At 44.5% G+C, this 16716-nt stretch overlaps 2 protein-coding genes across 5 annotated transcripts in view; one reads left to right on the forward strand and one right to left on the reverse strand.

Annotated features, from left to right (window-relative positions):
* Nucleotides 1-7662, forward strand: part of ATG4A (autophagy related 4A cysteine peptidase) — an 84950-nt gene extending 77288 nt beyond the window's left edge. For all 3 annotated transcript variants that reach the window (XM_029586043.1, XM_029586041.1, XM_029586040.1), the window contains exon 13: nt 6877-7662. In XM_029586043.1, coding sequence (XP_029441903.1) covers nt 6877-6941 — 65 coding nt within the window. In that variant the 3' untranslated portion in view covers nt 6942-7662. The remainder of the gene's footprint in view (nt 1-6876) is intronic.
* A 1818-nt stretch (nt 7663-9480) lies between these two features.
* Nucleotides 9481-16716, reverse strand: part of COL4A6 (collagen type IV alpha 6 chain) — a gene marked incomplete at its 5' end in the record, with an annotated part of 101047 nt that continues 93811 nt past the window's right edge. For both annotated transcript variants that reach the window (XM_029586039.1, XM_029586038.1), the window contains 3 exon segments: nt 9481-12142; nt 12971-13257; nt 13455-13646. In XM_029586039.1, the coding sequence (XP_029441899.1) occupies nt 11882-12142; nt 12971-13257; nt 13455-13646 (740 nt within the window).

The raw sequence follows: 16716 nt of genomic DNA on the forward strand, positions 1-16716 counted from the left end.
CCCACATTTCCTTTAGACAAATCACAGTCTCCTACACACAAACAAGTCACATCCAACACTCCCACTAATGATAATTATTCCTCCTCTTCTACCACCCACCCTATTATCCTTACCCAAAGTCACACTCTACATCAAAATATCCCCATGCAGGGATCTTGAACAGCACTACCATGACCACAAACAGATCTGCATCCCTCACCACCTGAATTCTGACACCCCACCCATTCTTGAAACAACAGATATACTCCCAGAAGATTATTTCCTACATATCTACACCACCATGCAATTGAAGCCAATCATCAACAAAGCAGAACTCATCTTCCTAAACTCCAGTACCACTCAACCATCATTCCTTTACAAGAAACATGCTCCTCCAAGAACTGTAGCAAACAAACTTTATCCACTGGCAACAAAAAAAAAACCCCAACTGACAACCACAGTTCAACAATAAACATCCAACACTATGTACAACACAAAGAAAGTAAATGACAAAGCACCATCTTCAACCACACTCATAAGATCCAGGACCTCATCTTTCACTCTAAATCCCTTTTTGCCTACATACCCAACATAACACAAATCAATGCTCCCAACATTCCACATATCTCCACCCCAACAAAAACATCTCTCTTCAAACCCATCACAACTACAGAAATCCTTTTATGAGGAAAATGAAACCTTCTCCACATCCCTTTGACCAAATCCAAACAACACTGTCCCTGATACCATCTCTAAAACCCTACAACACATGATCAATCAATCATTCTGTATCCCAGGAAACCTATCCATACAACCTTAAAATAGCCAACCTCACGCAAAAATTACTTAAAACACAACTATCAAACATCACAATATCCTGTTCCCTATTCAATATACCTTCCAAAAAGCAGTAAGCACCAAATCACTACTCATTTCCCTGACACACTTGCACATTACAGGTACTGCACTGGCCCGATTCAACACATTCCTTGGAAACAGAGGTCAAAATACACAATAAAGAATCTCACTGTTATCCTCTCTCACACTCTTCAACATGTACCTTCTGCCACTTCACCAAACTGACCCTAAAACAGTTCTTATACGCCAATGATGTCCAGATCATGATCCCCCCTTAAATAATCCATCACAAAAACTCTACAATTTTGGAAAAAGTGCCTTCTAGAAATCAACTGCCTCCTCACCAGTCTAAACTTAATACTAAATTCTTCAAAAAACAGACTCCTTCTCATATCCCCAGAAAACAGCAACATCACTACAAATCCACCAGCCAACCTGCAAAGTTCACAAGTAAGAGACATAGGAGCTATCATTGATAATCTGCTAAACCTAAAATCATGTATTAACAAGCCTATGTTAGCCAAAATATGATCCATCTGAAGAAAATAGGATAAAACATTCATAAAACAAGCAAAGAGAGATTTTAAAATGAAGTTGGCCATAGAGATAAAAACTTTTTTAAATATATCCAAAGCAAGAAACCTGTGAGAGAGTCAGTTGGACCATTAGATGACCAAGGAGTTAAAGGGACTCTTAGGGAAGATAGGGCCATTACAGAAAGACTAAATGAATTCTTTGCTTCCATGTTTACTAGTGAGGATGGAGGGGAGATACCCATGCCAGATTGACAAACTAAACCATAGCAAGTCACCTGGACCAGATGGTACGCATCCTAGCGTACTAAAGAAACTAAAAAATGACATTTCTGACCTATTAGTTAAAATTTCTAACCTATCATTAAAATCATCCATTGTACCTGAACACTGGAGGGTGGCCAATGTAACCCCACTATTTAAAAAAGGCTCCAGGGGTGATCCAGGTAACTAGACCAGTGAACCTGACTTCAGCGCCAGGAAAAATAGTGGAAACTATCCTCAAGATCAACATTGTAGAGCATATAGAAAGACATGATTTAATGCAACACAGTCAACATGGACTTACCCAAGGGAAGTCTTGCCTAACAAACCTGCTTCATTCTTTTGAAGGGGTCGTTAAACATGTGGATAAAGGTGAACTGGTAGATGTAGTGCATTTGGATTTTCAGAAGGCATTTGACAATGTCCCTCATGAGAGGCTTCAACAAAAACTAAAGTGTCCTGGGATAGGAGGCAATGTCCTTTCATGGATCACAAACTGGTTAAAAGACAGGAAACAGAGAGTAGGACTAAATGGTCAATTTTCTCAGTGGAAAAGGGTAAACAGTGAAGTGCCTCAGGGATCTGCACTTGGACTGGTGCTTTTCAAGAGACATATATATATATATATAAATGATCCAGAAAGGAATACAACAAGTGACATTATCAAATTGTGGATGATACAAAATTATTCAGAGTAGTTAAATCACAAGTACACTGTGATACGTTACAGGAGGACCTTGCTAGACTGGAAGATTAGGCATCCAAATAGCAGATGAAATTTAATGTGGACCAGTGCAAGGTGTTGCATATAGGGAAAAGTAACCCTTGCTGTAGCTACACGATGTTAGGTTCCATATTAGGAAGGGAATGGTGAATAAAACGGAAAATGTCATAATGCCTCTGTATCGCTCCATGGTGAGACCACACCTTGAATACGTGTACAATTCTGGTCACCGTATCTCAAAGATATAGTTGCAATGGAGAAGGTACAGAGAAGGGCAACCAAAATGATAAAGGGGATGGAACAGCTCCCCTATGAGGAAAGGCTGAAGAGGTTAGGGCTTGACAGCTGAGGGGGGATATGATAGAGGTCTTTAAGATCATGAGAGGTCTTGAACAAGTAGATATGAATTGGTTATTTACACTTTCAAATAATAGAAGGACTAGGGGGCACTCCATGAAGTTAGCATGTAGCACATTTAAGACTAATTGGAGAAAAATCTTTTTCACTCAATGCACAATAAAGCTCTGGAAATTGTTGCCAGAGGATGTGGTTAGTGTAGCTGGGTTCAAAAAAGGTTTGGATAAGTTCTTGGAAGAGAAGTCCATTAACTGCTATTAATCAAGTTTACTTAGAGAATAGCCACTGCTATTTGCATCAGTAGCATGGGATCTTCTAGGTGTTTGGATAATTGCCAGGTTCTTGTGGCCTGGTTTGGGCTTGATGGACCCTTGGTCTGACCCAGCATGGCAATTTCTTATGTTCTAAAACTAATAAAGCCACTCTTCCACTTTCATGACTACAGAACAGTTCTACAAGCAATAATTTTCTCTAAGATAGATTACTGTAACTCTATCTTATTAGGTCTCCCCTCATCTCACACCAAACCTCTTCAGATGGTTCAAAACACAGCAGCCAGAATATTAACAAACACAAGGAGAAGAGACCACATATCTCCAATCCTCAAACACCTACACTGGTTGCCAATTCACTACAGAATCATATAGGTCCATTACTACCATCTACAAAGCTATTCACCACTTAACCTACAAATCCCATTCAAAACACATACCTCCGCCAGACCCATCAGAGAGACTTATAGAGATTCATTACATGTACCACACTGCAAAACCTCTCAACATAAAACCTTTAGAGACCAGGCCTTCTCCACAGCAGGACCACCTCTATGGAACTCCATCCCTCCAGATCTGCAACAGGAACCCTGCCTTCTCACATTCAAGAAAAGGCTCAAAACATGGTTATTTAAAAAAGCCTTTCCGCACCTCAATTTACACTCAGGCATTACCATAACATTGTAAATAATTGCTCTCTGCTAAATTCCTATCACCTTTTTTTCTGCTCCCAGTTGTGTACATCCCTGTTTTATTGTAACTGCAACATTTCTCTTCGCAGCTGTTAAAGTTTTATTGTATCCTCATTTTACACCCCCCTTGCTAAATGTAAACCAGCATGATGTGATACCCATCACGAATGCCAGTATAGAAATACACGAAATAAAATAAATACATCAATGTGGCCAAAATAGAAGCAGGCAAGCTGCCACCTCTACAAGTCAAGGGCCATTCTGCTAGAGCCCAGGCAGTATCCTGGGCAGAAACCAAGATGCTGTCACCCGCCGAGATCTGCAGGGCAGCGACATGCTCCTCCATCCACACCTTCTCCAGGTTTTACCGCCTGGATGTTCAGCATTTGCAAGGGCAGTACTAAGTGGGTCACGGACAGCCTCCCACCCGGTTCAGGAATAGTTTTACATCCCATTGGTCCTGAGTCCATCTGCTACACACTAGGAAATGGAGAAATTACTTACCTGATAATTTTGTTTTCCTTAGTGTAGACAGATGGACTCAGCATCCCACCCACAGCTGCCATTACTCATGGAATTCTCAGGGGACATCCCCGGGAGCGAGCGATTCAAGGGTAAGCCATGCTTACCCTTGAATCACCAGCATCACCCAAGATCTAGCTCATAAACTATGTCCCTTAATCACCCAGAAACCATGCACCTCTCCCACAAACAACAAACCTTGGTACACAACTGATCACCACAAAATGAAGCTCAACCTCAGATCCAAAGAAAGAGTCTGGCATAAAGACCCTACCACACAGCACTCCTCCTCATACAAATCCTACTTACACTCCTATCACCTTGCCATTCAAAATGCCAAACAAGACTACTAGGCCTCCAAAATCCATCAGTACTCCTTCAATCCTAAAACCCTTTTCTCCTATGTCACAAGCCTCACCAACCCAGCCACTCCCACCATTGCTGAAGAGGAAACCAGTTCAAAATGTGAAGAACTCTCCTCTTTCTTTCACAACAAAATAGCTAATATACTCCTTAGGTTTCCCCCTGCTGCCTCTCGCACACCCCTTCCACCCTCGCACAACCCCAACCCACATCCTAAGACAACCTCCCTTGACACCATTGATCTTACCTCAGTCAAGGAAATCAAGGCAATGCTCAAAAAATCCAAGCCTGCTTCTCACCCCTCCAACACCCTACCCACAAAAACACTCCTCTCCACCCCCACTGCAATTGCTCAACCCCTGGCTGATATTATAAATGGCTTACTACCCACTGGCACCATCCCAGACCCTCTCAAACACACTGTAGTTAAACCCCTCCTTAAGAAGACTTCTGTTGACCACAAAGACCCCACCAACTATCGCCCTATTTCCAATCTTCCCTTCATTGCAAAAATTATGGAGAAGTTAGTTAACACCCAGCTCATGGAATACCTCGACAACAACAACATACTGCACTCATCTCAGTTTGGCTTTCGCAAAAATCTAAGCACCGAGACCCTTCTCTCATCCCTTACAGATTTCCTCCTCATCGACCTTGACCAAGGACAAAATTTCCTCATTGCTTTTCTTGATATTTCAGCAGCTTTCGATAATGATAAGCCACAATATCCTCATCAACATCTGGGTCTCTGGTATTGCTCTCCTATGGTTTAGATCCTATCTCACTAACAGACGCTTTTCTGTCAAACTCGGCTCTTCTGAATCCTCCCTCTACTCTCTATCGCAAGGAGTTCCCCAAGGCTCCTCCCTCTCCTCCACCCTCTTTAACATCTACCTTCTCCCCCTATGCCACCACTTATCTGATCTTGGACTTCAATTTTACATCTATGCGGATGATGTGCAAATCATCATCCCCATTCATGAATCTCTAATTGCCACCCTTTCCTTCTGGGAGAAATGCCTTGAGTCCATCAACACACTCCTTATCTCTCTCCAGCTGGCCCTTAACTCTACCAAAACCAAGCTACTCCACATCCATTACCAGCAGTCCCTTACAATCTCCCCTCTTAATGTCTCCCAGCCCACCCCCACCAGCCCTCAACCCCCTGTACGAAACCAAGGCATCCTCATTGACTCTCATCTGAATCTCAAGAGCCACATAAGCACCATCATTAAAGGAGGTTTCTACAAGCTCATGATCTTAAAAAAGCTAAAGCCCCTACTTCACACCCATGACCTCAAAACAGTTATCCAAGCAACCCTCATATCAAAGTTAGACTACTGCAACTCACTGTACCTTGGCCTCCCCTTCTCGACCATCAGACCCCTCCAGATCCTTCCAAATGCGACAGCAAGGATAATCAGTAATGCTCGCAAATCAGACCGTATCACCCCCATCCTCAGAGACTTACACTGGCTTCCCATCCCCTCCCGCATCTTGTTCAAAACCCTCACCATCATACATAAAGCCTTCTACTCCCACAACTCCTCATGGCTCCATGAACCACTGCTACCAGTTCAATCTGCCCATCCCACCAGAATGAACTCCAAATGCACTCTACAAGTCCCTACACTTAGGAAAGCCCGTCTCTCCGCAACAAGGTCCCGCGCCCTTTCCGTTGCGGGCCCCTCCCTCTGGAATTCTCTTCCCCCTGAACTACACCTAGAGCAATGCCCTTTCAAATTCCACAAACTTTTAAAAACCTGGCTTTTTCACCAAGCCTTTCCGGATTAACTCCCAGACTTACCTTCGCCCACCCCCTGCAGACCAGGCCCGCCCATCCATCCCGTTACAATATCCAATATATTCTGTCGACTTTGTTACCCCATAATTTATTGTAATCCGTATAGTGTCACCCCGTAATTTGTTACCCTGTAATTTAACATAACCTGTAAATACAACTATAATCTACAAGTTAACTGTAACCTGTTTTTACTGTAACCTGTTAACCCTGTTATTCTCCCCTCTGCTATATTGTTCAGGTCCCCGTTACCCACAAACCCCTATTAGTTGTCCCATTCCCCTTCCCCTGTTATTTGTAATTTCCATCTTTTGTTATTATGTAAACCAATATGATGTGTACTTTAATGTCGGTATAGAAAACTTAATAAATAAAATAAATAAATAAATCTAGGACACCCATTCAGCTGCAGTGCCTTGATTTGTCCCCTCCCGTGGGTGGCTCTGTGCACACATCTATAAACAAAATACTAGGCAGATCACACTTTGGTTTTTATTTTTTCTGCTTGCAGAGCTCATCGAGTCTACTGATAAGCTGTTTGACGTGGAAGAAGAATTTGAAATCCTGAGCGTCTGACCCTGCGGAACGCATTTGTGTGCGTGGACTATCTGGTGACAGCTATGCATGGCGTGTTTACTGGGGCAGCCTCTCTACAGCCAGAAAGTGCCTGAAAACCTACATAGACACACGAGCACAACTGAAGAAGAAGACGTGTCCTAAACCAGAGAGACAGCTTGGTTTGTTTTTTTAAAATAGTCTGAATGGAAAGAGAATCACAGAGCGCTTATAGTGACAAACAAGACTTGAGCATACACCTCCTTCGAAGGCAGGCGGCTGGGCGAGAGCCACACCGAGCGTACGCAAATGAAGATTGGTGGCCTTAAATGGACATGATTTGTAATACACCAGCCCCCCTTTCTGTGGATGGAGGACGAGGACTCCGAATTCCCGCTCAGCCCGTAGATTTATCTTTTTGCTTCTAAGTCCAGCAAACAAAAACCTTGCTTTGTTCTCACTTATTTCCTAGTAAAAGTTTTGGAAGCAGGAGTTTAATCAAATGGGTGCATCCCACAATACTGACTTGCTGTCCCTTTCCCCACTGCTGTGGATAGTGGCATAATTCACTCTGACCTCAGGCTGAAACCTCTGCTGTGGATGCTTTCAGCCCCACATCCCAAGTGGATCTCTTCTTAAACTGTATTTTATTTATTGTAAAATACTGTAAATTTATTCACCAACATGTTAAAATTCCTCTAACATTTTTCTGTGCTTAAAATAAATTTCATATGTCTTTAAACAGTAGTTTATTTGCTGCTTAGGGGAACAGATTGGACACAAGTCATTTCCCAGCAGTTGGTCAAACCTGGCTTGTGGTGGCGTTCGTGCAGTCTGATGGCAGGACACCCCCACCTTTCTCTCTCTCTCATTTTTACTTTTAGTTTTTCCTCTCGCTCCTTTTCATTTCTCCTTGGCTTTTCTTTCCTTGTGTGCAGTTTTTCATGGATTTTTATATGCACATAACACTGTCCCTGCAGACGTGTTGTTGTTTCACACAGTTGATGTTGGTTTGGTAGTTTTTCGCTGCTTGCAGTTCTGATAACTTTCTACCAAATGCAGATTTTCCTAGTTTGGCTCTGGAGGTAGTTTTGATTCTGTGTTAGAAGCCAGTTTTTTGGTTGCGTCATGTTTGTTCCTTTTATGGACTGAGAATTATTTCTGTGTATTGAGTGATGTGGTAGTTTTTGTAAATTTATCTGAAATAGTCAGTATGCATTTGGCATTTTAAAACTGTTTGTTCTGGAGGTGCATATTGGGATAGTGCAGGCATCCTTTTTCAATACGCAGTTTCAGCGTCGTCAGAATGAGTGAACGAGTTAGGCGGTTTGTCTCACTTCCTGGCATAATGACCATGCTTGGTCTTTAATAGCACCTCTCTGTTTCCATGGCTCTGCTTTTCTTTATAATGCCTCCTAGATCAGTTTGATATGTAATTTCATTAGGTACAGCCACCCTTTGCATCTGAATTAATATTTTCAGCATAAATATGTAATATTGCCTTCTGTGGAGGTGTTGTGGATATCAGTATATATATATAAAATCCACTATCAACTACTTTTCTGGGATATTCATTAATTTAGATTCATGGTGGAGAAGATTAAAATACACATATATATTTTTTTTCTTTGCATTCAGACAAAGGGGCTGATGTTATGTAACATGAGTGCACTAAATTTTAGTACGTATTTTCTTTACTCAAATGCTGAAAACAGGGTTGCCTCTCACTGCGGTAAGTCAAGTGTTATGCAAATGCATGTGGAATTAAAAAAGCATGCCAACCCAAAACTGTGCCCCAATATGAGTGGTGCGCATAAAACTGAGAAGGCGCAGTGAGGAAAGTGAGGAGAGAGGGCTCGGAATGATTGGAGGGGGATAGTTAGAGATGTGGGGGAGTGATCCCCTCTGGCTCAGGGATTCAGACTCCAGTGCCCTTGTGATTATCTTAGTGAGTTGAGGTTTTTTGGGCTAAGAAATATAACTGAATTTATCTCTGACCCAGCAATTCATTTCTATTTTTGGGGCTAGGGTTAAATCTGTGCCAGCATTGTCCTGGACCTGGAGATCCCAGGTATAGTGGTCTGCCCTGTAACTGGAAGACTCAAATGCAGGAACCAGAAACTGCAGATCCAGGACACAGAACCATCGCCTAACACCAGTCCCAGAAATGTAAGAAAACATGACTTAAGCTTTCAAGGCATCTTCTACAGAGGAGTAATACACTATTGCCTTCATTAACATGGGATTTGCATGCATCCATCCTTATTTAAATCATGTGCACTAAGCCTGGCTGACCTTATTACATCCCCTGAAACAGGCCCTGCAGGACAGAGGGGTTATCAGACTATTTGTTTGTCCGTGTACACTGCTCTTTTTGCTATGCCGATTGATTTTACTCTTGTCCCACCACGTTTCTGCCGCTTGGTGTGGTGCTTCTCCTTTGCTGTAGTTTCCACAGCGATACTGGATAGGAATAGTCCATCTTACTGTTAAAGAAAAACCACATTTCCTAACAGGTTTGTGATTTATAAAGCAGGGAAGAAATACACCAGGACAATAGTTTGATCTTAAAACAAGTTTATTGTTGATTCATGAGGTTGTCATTGCTGGTTTTTCGTTATGTTCATTCACAATCAAGGTGTCTGAAATAGAAGCTAGATTTAACATCTCTGATTTCAGCTTACAACCTTCTCCAGAGTCTTGTTCCTTTCTTTTTGCATTCAAGATCTGAAGTATTTACTCTGTAATTATGTCCTGGAACGGGCAGTGCAGGTATATTTTATGTTCTCTAAAAACAATTCTGCAATTTATAATACAATTGATGAAAGGCATAAAATAGCAAAGGCAGCACCCATCCCAAGCAATTAGCAGCTGAAAATTAACAATCGGCCTTTGCTCATTTTAATTTTTGTAGAAGCCAACTGCAAAAGACACAGTGCTCTATCATTTTTTAAATATATAAAATGTGAATACTTACAAAATGGCTACCTCTAAAAGATGCATGTGAGATACAGCTATTTCAGTTATTCTAGTGCCTACAGCTCTTTATGAAAATGAGATGGGTGTCCAGAAAGTTTAAACTGCATCATTAACCTTAGTGGCAGTGCTTTAAAATATATATATACACACAAAGTGTTAGCAGACGGCTGCAAGGTCATAAGAAGGTTACATGCAGTTCTAGCCGTCATAGCTTCAAGCAGAAACCCCTGAGCCTGATCTTCCTAGGGAAAGCAGCATTTCAGATTTATAACCACAAAAGAATGGAACCACAGCAGAAGAAATCAGAAAAACAATGGTCTTAGGTGCATGGGGAAGCACCACCCTTCCTAAACACTATTGAAGGGTACATTTTCAGAGATGCGCATGCCAAAATCTGCACTTAGGTGTGTGCACCCTATTTTATAAGCTTTTCAGCGCAGGGCCAACACTTGCTTAATTAAATTGCTATTTTATAACCTGAACAAAGGGCATGCATCCAGCTGTTAGCACCTGACAAAGAGCAGAACTAAATAGGGGCAGCTAAGTCAGAATAACTCTCTGTATAACCACTTACTGAATGGATGACCTAGAGCTGTACTGGTGGATGAACTGGCTATGTCCCTCCCACGCCCATCTCCTGCATGTGTAAAAAGCGGATCATTCCTAAGGTGTATTCCATGTAATGTGTGCGCACCCGCCGTCTGACTCGCTAGCTGCAAGTCCACAAGCGGTGATTTCAGGGAGGGTCATTTTATAACACTGCAGCAGTTTAAGAGCAAATACCTACATAAGCCACATCTGTGATCTGAAGCGGGTAAGCTTATCCACGTTTTAAAATCCAGAAATACATGTGCAAGTAAAACATCTGCCTGTAGATTGACATGTAAACATTTCTTACAGGTTCTTATATAGGAGCCCGAGCGGTTTACAGTACAAGCAAAAGATTAGCAAAACACAGAACAAGGCACTAACAATGTGACAAGCAGCATCCAATAAACTGAAAAGAAAAGGCACAGCAAATCATACAAGCACAGCAGTAAAAACATGACGGCAGTTTTCTAAACAAACAGTGCTCTATGCTGGGACATGCATTTACAAATCATCTCCCCCCACCCTTAATGAATATTTAGGCTACTTACACTTTCATATACCAGGCAAATTTAGGAATGAGGGCAAGCAGCCCCTGTTTGAGATGCATTGGTGCAGCGTGGAAGCAGCCCCTAGGATAGAGAGGGTTTCTGCAGGCAGCCATGAGCTAACAAAGGGAAGGGTAGCACCAAGTCTTAGACAATAGAGTCTGACGCCTTCCTACATGGACAGTCCGGGAGCTTACAGGAAGAGTCTTTGGTGATTCTCCTTTTCCTTAGTGCCCTGCAACCCCAGAGAGCAAGGAAGCAGGTACCTGGCTGTTTGTTAGGGATGTGCTGGCATTTGAAATGACAGAGGAAATGCCACCATTTCCTATGTTTCGTTTCTGAAACGAAACTGAAAACCAAATGAAATCTTTTTTTTCATTTTGGTGCTTGCATTAAGTCCACAACTCGCCCGTCCCAGCCGCCATTGTCCATTAAATACTGTACTATCCAAAAAATAAAAAATAAGGCCCCTGTGCTTTCTCTCAGCCGCATCTTACTTGCACTAATGCCAGTGTCCAGGGGAAGACAGGAGCACTCGGTGCTGGCCCTGGCTCAGCTGGCGCCATTTCCCACCCTGATGGGGCAATAGTGACTGGGGTTTACTCCTGCCCCTCTTTGGATGCGTGTAGCAATGCGAGTAAGCTGCTGGGAGGGAGCCCAAGGGGCTGTGTTTAATTGGCGGCTGGAGCTGGATGAGTTGTAGGTAGAGGGTGTGCTGAGGTAAAGTAGCACACACTGAAACCACACCGACAAAACCGAAGAATATGACACATTTCTGCCACGCACCCCCCTAGCAATTACTGAGGCATGAAAGTCAAGTCTGGGGTAACGAGTCAGTTTTTCTTGCTACACGTTCTTCATACACACTTGGCAGCGGCTAACGCGTGTCCGTTGCTGTCCAGCCTTCAGGGTTTCTGAGGGAGGAGCCCCAAAAAACTGCTGTACTTCTTCCACCGTGGTCAGCCAAAAGCTGTATTTGTTTGCAAAGTAATGGCAGGTTCCCCGTGCCCCGTTGCATTCGATGAAAGGCGTGGCCCGGAAATCCTCCAAGCAAGAGCCAGGGGAGACCAGAGACTGGCCCCCTCCTTCGGCGCCGGCAGCAGTGTGCTAAAGTGGACAAAAGGTTTTGTAAGCAAAGGCCATAGGTCAATATTTGCACCCAAAACTCCAGCAATGTGATTTAACTTTACGCAGCTAAAAGCACATAGAGGTACTTAGTAAAATATAAATGCTAATTTTGGGGAATAAACATTTTAAATGTTTTAATTCCTTTTCCTCTGAAGCTCAGTGAATAAAAATGGAAACTAATCAGCTAAACGCTTGCTGAAAATCCTGATCAGTTAACTCCGCTAAAGGGGCCGATGCAATACACTGCTCTCAGCCGGGCGCACTGTATAACCCACACTCGGACGCGGGTTACATAGGCGCTAATGCAAAAGGGGGATTAGCGCGTGTCTGACGCATAGTGAATGCGATAGCGCTCATCACATGCATGAGGCTATTATTCATTCACTCCGCATTCAAAAAAAAGAAGTGTGTCTCAGACGCACATTTAGCTCTCGGCTATTAATGCCTGCCTGGAGCAGGCATTAATAGCCGAGCACAGGTAAAAGAAGTACAGAAAAGCAGAAAACCGTTTTCATTACTGGCAGACGGCCAGTTATGAAAACCGATGCCGAGTTTACCGGCGTCTGTTTTCATAACCAACAGCCGCGGCGGGGTCACGTTAGCAAGGAGACGCTAAGGTCACGCAAGCTAGCACGACTCCCTAATTTGTTTATAGCACATCGGCCCCAAAGTGTGTAGAGTATTACAAATTTAATACTGTCTGCAAGGAGGCCTTTTTCATTTTTCTAGATCACTAGTACCTGACCCTTTTAATCCCACCTTAAATTATCTCCAAATAAATGTAAAACTCCACCAGGAATAATTTACCATAAGGAAGGAGTATCCAATCCACAAACTGCGCCAGCCCTCAGGGCAGCGTGGAATGGTGGCGTCCTGACTGTGCACAGCGACCGCGTGGGACGGAGCTTCGCACACAGAGCAGCGGCTGATGTATTTTGGGATCTGCGCGTGACTCACGGGCATCATGGGAATAGGCGCTGTAGTGGACAGCCAATAGGATTTGTCATTCCTGCTGGCATAGTAGCACACCTCGTTGATGTTGCAGTAGATGAAGGGCATCGTGCTGAAGCGAAGCAAACATGAGCCAGCAAGACCTGGAGAGAGAGAGAGGCACAGAGCTCAAACGAGGGCAGAGCAGAGCAGAACATTCTGGGCCCCGTGCAGATGTTTTAGAGATGCACGTTAGGAAAGCAATAAGATTAAAAAGTGTACCCAGCGATAGACATCTATCTCCATGGCACAAAATACTAAGCTGTAATAACATAACCTCCACATGCAATTAGCCACTTACCCAGGTCTTGGTTGTGTGCCTTCTCCTGCCCTTCCACGTACAGCAAGCTGTAGCCCTCCCACAGCTTGCCCATGCCAAGTGGACAGGGTGGGACCTGTTCAGACTGGCTGTGCTTCACTAAAGTATATCCGATGTTAACGCTCCGGCCAGACATCCCGGGCAAGCCCTGTGCGCCTTGCTTTCCTGGAGCACCTAGGGGGGAGATAAAACAGCAGCATGCGTTAACCATATATTTATTTCTAATGGGCCAAGTTTCGAGATGCAAGTTTCAAACAAACTTTTTTTTCTCACTGTGCAAATCTGGAAACTGGTCAAAGCTTTCCTCCTGAATGGAAAAGTCCACTGGTAATACCATTTCCTCAACGTTAGCTTAATTAATATTTTACAAACTTTTCCTTCTTTTCGTAGATAAAATCAATCCATGACCAGCTTCTATGTCATTATACACAAACATTTAACAAGACGACTCGCAAGTTATCCACCTAAATGGCAAGTTTTGAATACCCTCCTTGCTTATCAGGCTAAAATTTAGCCAAATAAAGGGGAATTTTGGGGGTATACCAGGGTGCGGTTGAGTTAGTCAAATAACGTATCCATCTAACTCTGACATTTGCAGTTAACTGAATAGCTAATTTGGCCAACTCGAAAAGTACCTGAGAGCAGGTCTGAAGTTATCTGGAAATGTGTTCCTGAGTAACTTTAGCCTTAACTGGTTATATTCAAAAGATAAGAGCCATTAAGTGGCACTACAGATTTAAAAAAAGGTCACGGGCCTAGTGCCACTATCACTGCCCCACCCACCCGAACTCTGAATGCTCAGCCCTGCTGGGCTGAGCCTTCAACCTCCCCACAAGGCCCCTCATCTAAAGAAAAATACATTTAAAGGGTCTGTGCTGACCTTTCTCTCTACCAACTCCTGGGTCCTGGCAAATTTTGGTTTCCCGAATCAGTCCAGACTCCTGGGTTTTGCCTCCCCACCAGCAGATGGAGACAGAGAAGTTTTGACTGACTCTGCCCTATATCCAGAGGTGCCACCCACAGTCTGTCAGTATTTTTCTGTCTCCAGCAGATGGTGGAGGTGCAAAATTCCCGCAGTCTGTTAGTCTTTAGTTTAAAAAAAAAAAAGATAGTAAGGTATCTGTTGAGATAGTTACTTAATGGTGCTATCTCTTTTAAGAAAAAAAAAAAGTGGTTAGCTCAGTCTCTGTACTGAAGCCTCCCAGGGGGTCTGGCAGGTCCTGAAGAGACCATCCGCCCTGGTACCAAGGTTAGTGGAGCCGGTGGTCGAGGACCCTGCTACAGCTCCCCAACTCTGCTGAGGAGAAACAGGGGAGCCCAGCTCACTCTCCTCATAAGGGACAGGACCCGCGCTGAGGATTCTACTTCCAGGATGTGTAAAAAAAAAAAAAAAAAATTAGAATAGAGAAACCAGCCGGTCTCACGATGTCCTTCCCTTCTTGACTCCAGGTCTCGCCGCCGCGACTCCCTTTTCAATCTTGTTTTTGTCCTCCGTTTTCAGCGCAGATGCCACGTGGTGCGGCCTGCGGGGATGCGCAATGGAGTATGTTCAGCTCGCTTCCCCGGAGGGGAAGGCACTTCGGTTTTAGGGGGGGAGTAGCGTTTCAAAGCTGCGCCAGGCGCCTGCAAGGCCCGATCGGTTGTGGCTTGCTGGAGCAGAGGCCGTTTTGGCCACGTTTTGCATGGCGACTCATGCCATGGTGGGGGGAGGGGAATCCCCTCCTCCACTCTCCCTTGAGCCCACAGCCCCCGCAGGGGGTGGTGCTGGGGCCGATAATGTTGAGGAGGCGGAGGAGAACTCCGAGGGGGCTTCGGATTCCTCCTCCTCATCCTTTTCATCAGAATTTATTCTCTTACTGCATAAGCCTTTAAGGCCCGGAGGTCGGCTAGGAAAAGCGGGAGGGGGCAGTCGCTCCCGCGCAGTCCTGCTGTTGGGAAAATCGGAAGATCTCCCTGTCCAACGTACAAAGTCCTTAGAGACTGCAGAGGCTCCCAAGGCTAAGCGCACCCTCCGAACCAATGTCTCCCATCAAGGGTCGGTTTCTTCCTCAGAGTGCTCGGATACAGCGGACCAGGGGGCAACAGTGGTCGAGGACCTGACTCTTTCGCCTAATCCCAATTCCAGCTCCCAGGTGGTGGACGGAGACGATCCGAAGGTGGTCCGTCTCTTTAGAAGAGACGAGCTAGGCCCTCTTATTCCCACTATTTTGGAGGAATTGGGGATTGAGGCCCCTCTGGAGGACTCCTGCATGGGCTCCATTGATCCAGTGATGGTCTGTCTCCGTGGTCCAGCCAAGTAATTTACGTTCCACCTTTCAGTTACGGACTTGTTGTTCCGGAAGTGGGATACGCCAGACTTGGGCCTGAAGGTCAGTAAGGCGATGGACAAGTTGTATCCCTTGCCTGAAGAGGCTTTGGATCTCCTACGGTTTCCCAAGGTGGATTCAGCGGTGTCAGCTGTAACCAAGAAGACCACAATTCCCGTTACGGGGGCGACGGCTCTCAAGGACCTTCAGGACCGTAAGCTAGAGGTTCAGCTGAAGGAGATTTTCGAGGTTTCGGCCCTTGGAGTCTGGGCGGCCATGTATAGTAGTTTTTCCTTGAGGGCAGAACTCCGCTGGGTCCAGCAGTTGCAGAGTTGTCCCTCACTGTCCGAGGAGATCGTTCAGGCCGGGAGGCTTGAGGTGGCTGTGGCTTACAGTGTGGACGCACTTTATGATCTGTTAAGAACCTCGGCCAGGTCTATGGTTTCAGCTGTCTCGGCTCGACGGGTGCTAGGGCTTCAAAACTGGGCCGCGGATATTTATTTTATAGATAGATTCTTTCTTTCTTTTTTTTTCTTTCTTTATATTCTTTCTTTATTTCATCTAAAGCTCAGCTGGGTTCTTTGCCATTCAAAGGCAAACTGCTCTTTGGGAAAGACTTGGATGATATGATTCAGTCCTTAGGGGAGAATAAAGTCCACAAGCTCCCAGAGGATAAGCCCAGAGTAAGGAGTTCCTTTCCTCCTAGGTCGCGATCTCAGGGGAATAGAAGATTCCGGTCCTCCTGGTCGTCAGGTTCTTCCTTTCAGTAGAACCAGGGCAGACAGCCACCTTGATCCCAGTCCTTTTGGGGATGCCGCTTTGGTAAAGCGGGCGCTCCCCAGGCATCGGGAGAGACTAAGTCTTCGCAATGATGCCATGCTGACCCATTCCTCGGTTCCAGTGGTATGAGGCAGGTTGTCTGTTTTACAAGGAATGGG

Source organism: Rhinatrema bivittatum, unplaced genomic scaffold (assembly GCF_901001135.1).
Source record: "Rhinatrema bivittatum unplaced genomic scaffold, aRhiBiv1.1, whole genome shotgun sequence".
Classification (NCBI taxonomy): Eukaryota; Metazoa; Chordata; class Amphibia; order Gymnophiona; family Rhinatrematidae; genus Rhinatrema; species Rhinatrema bivittatum.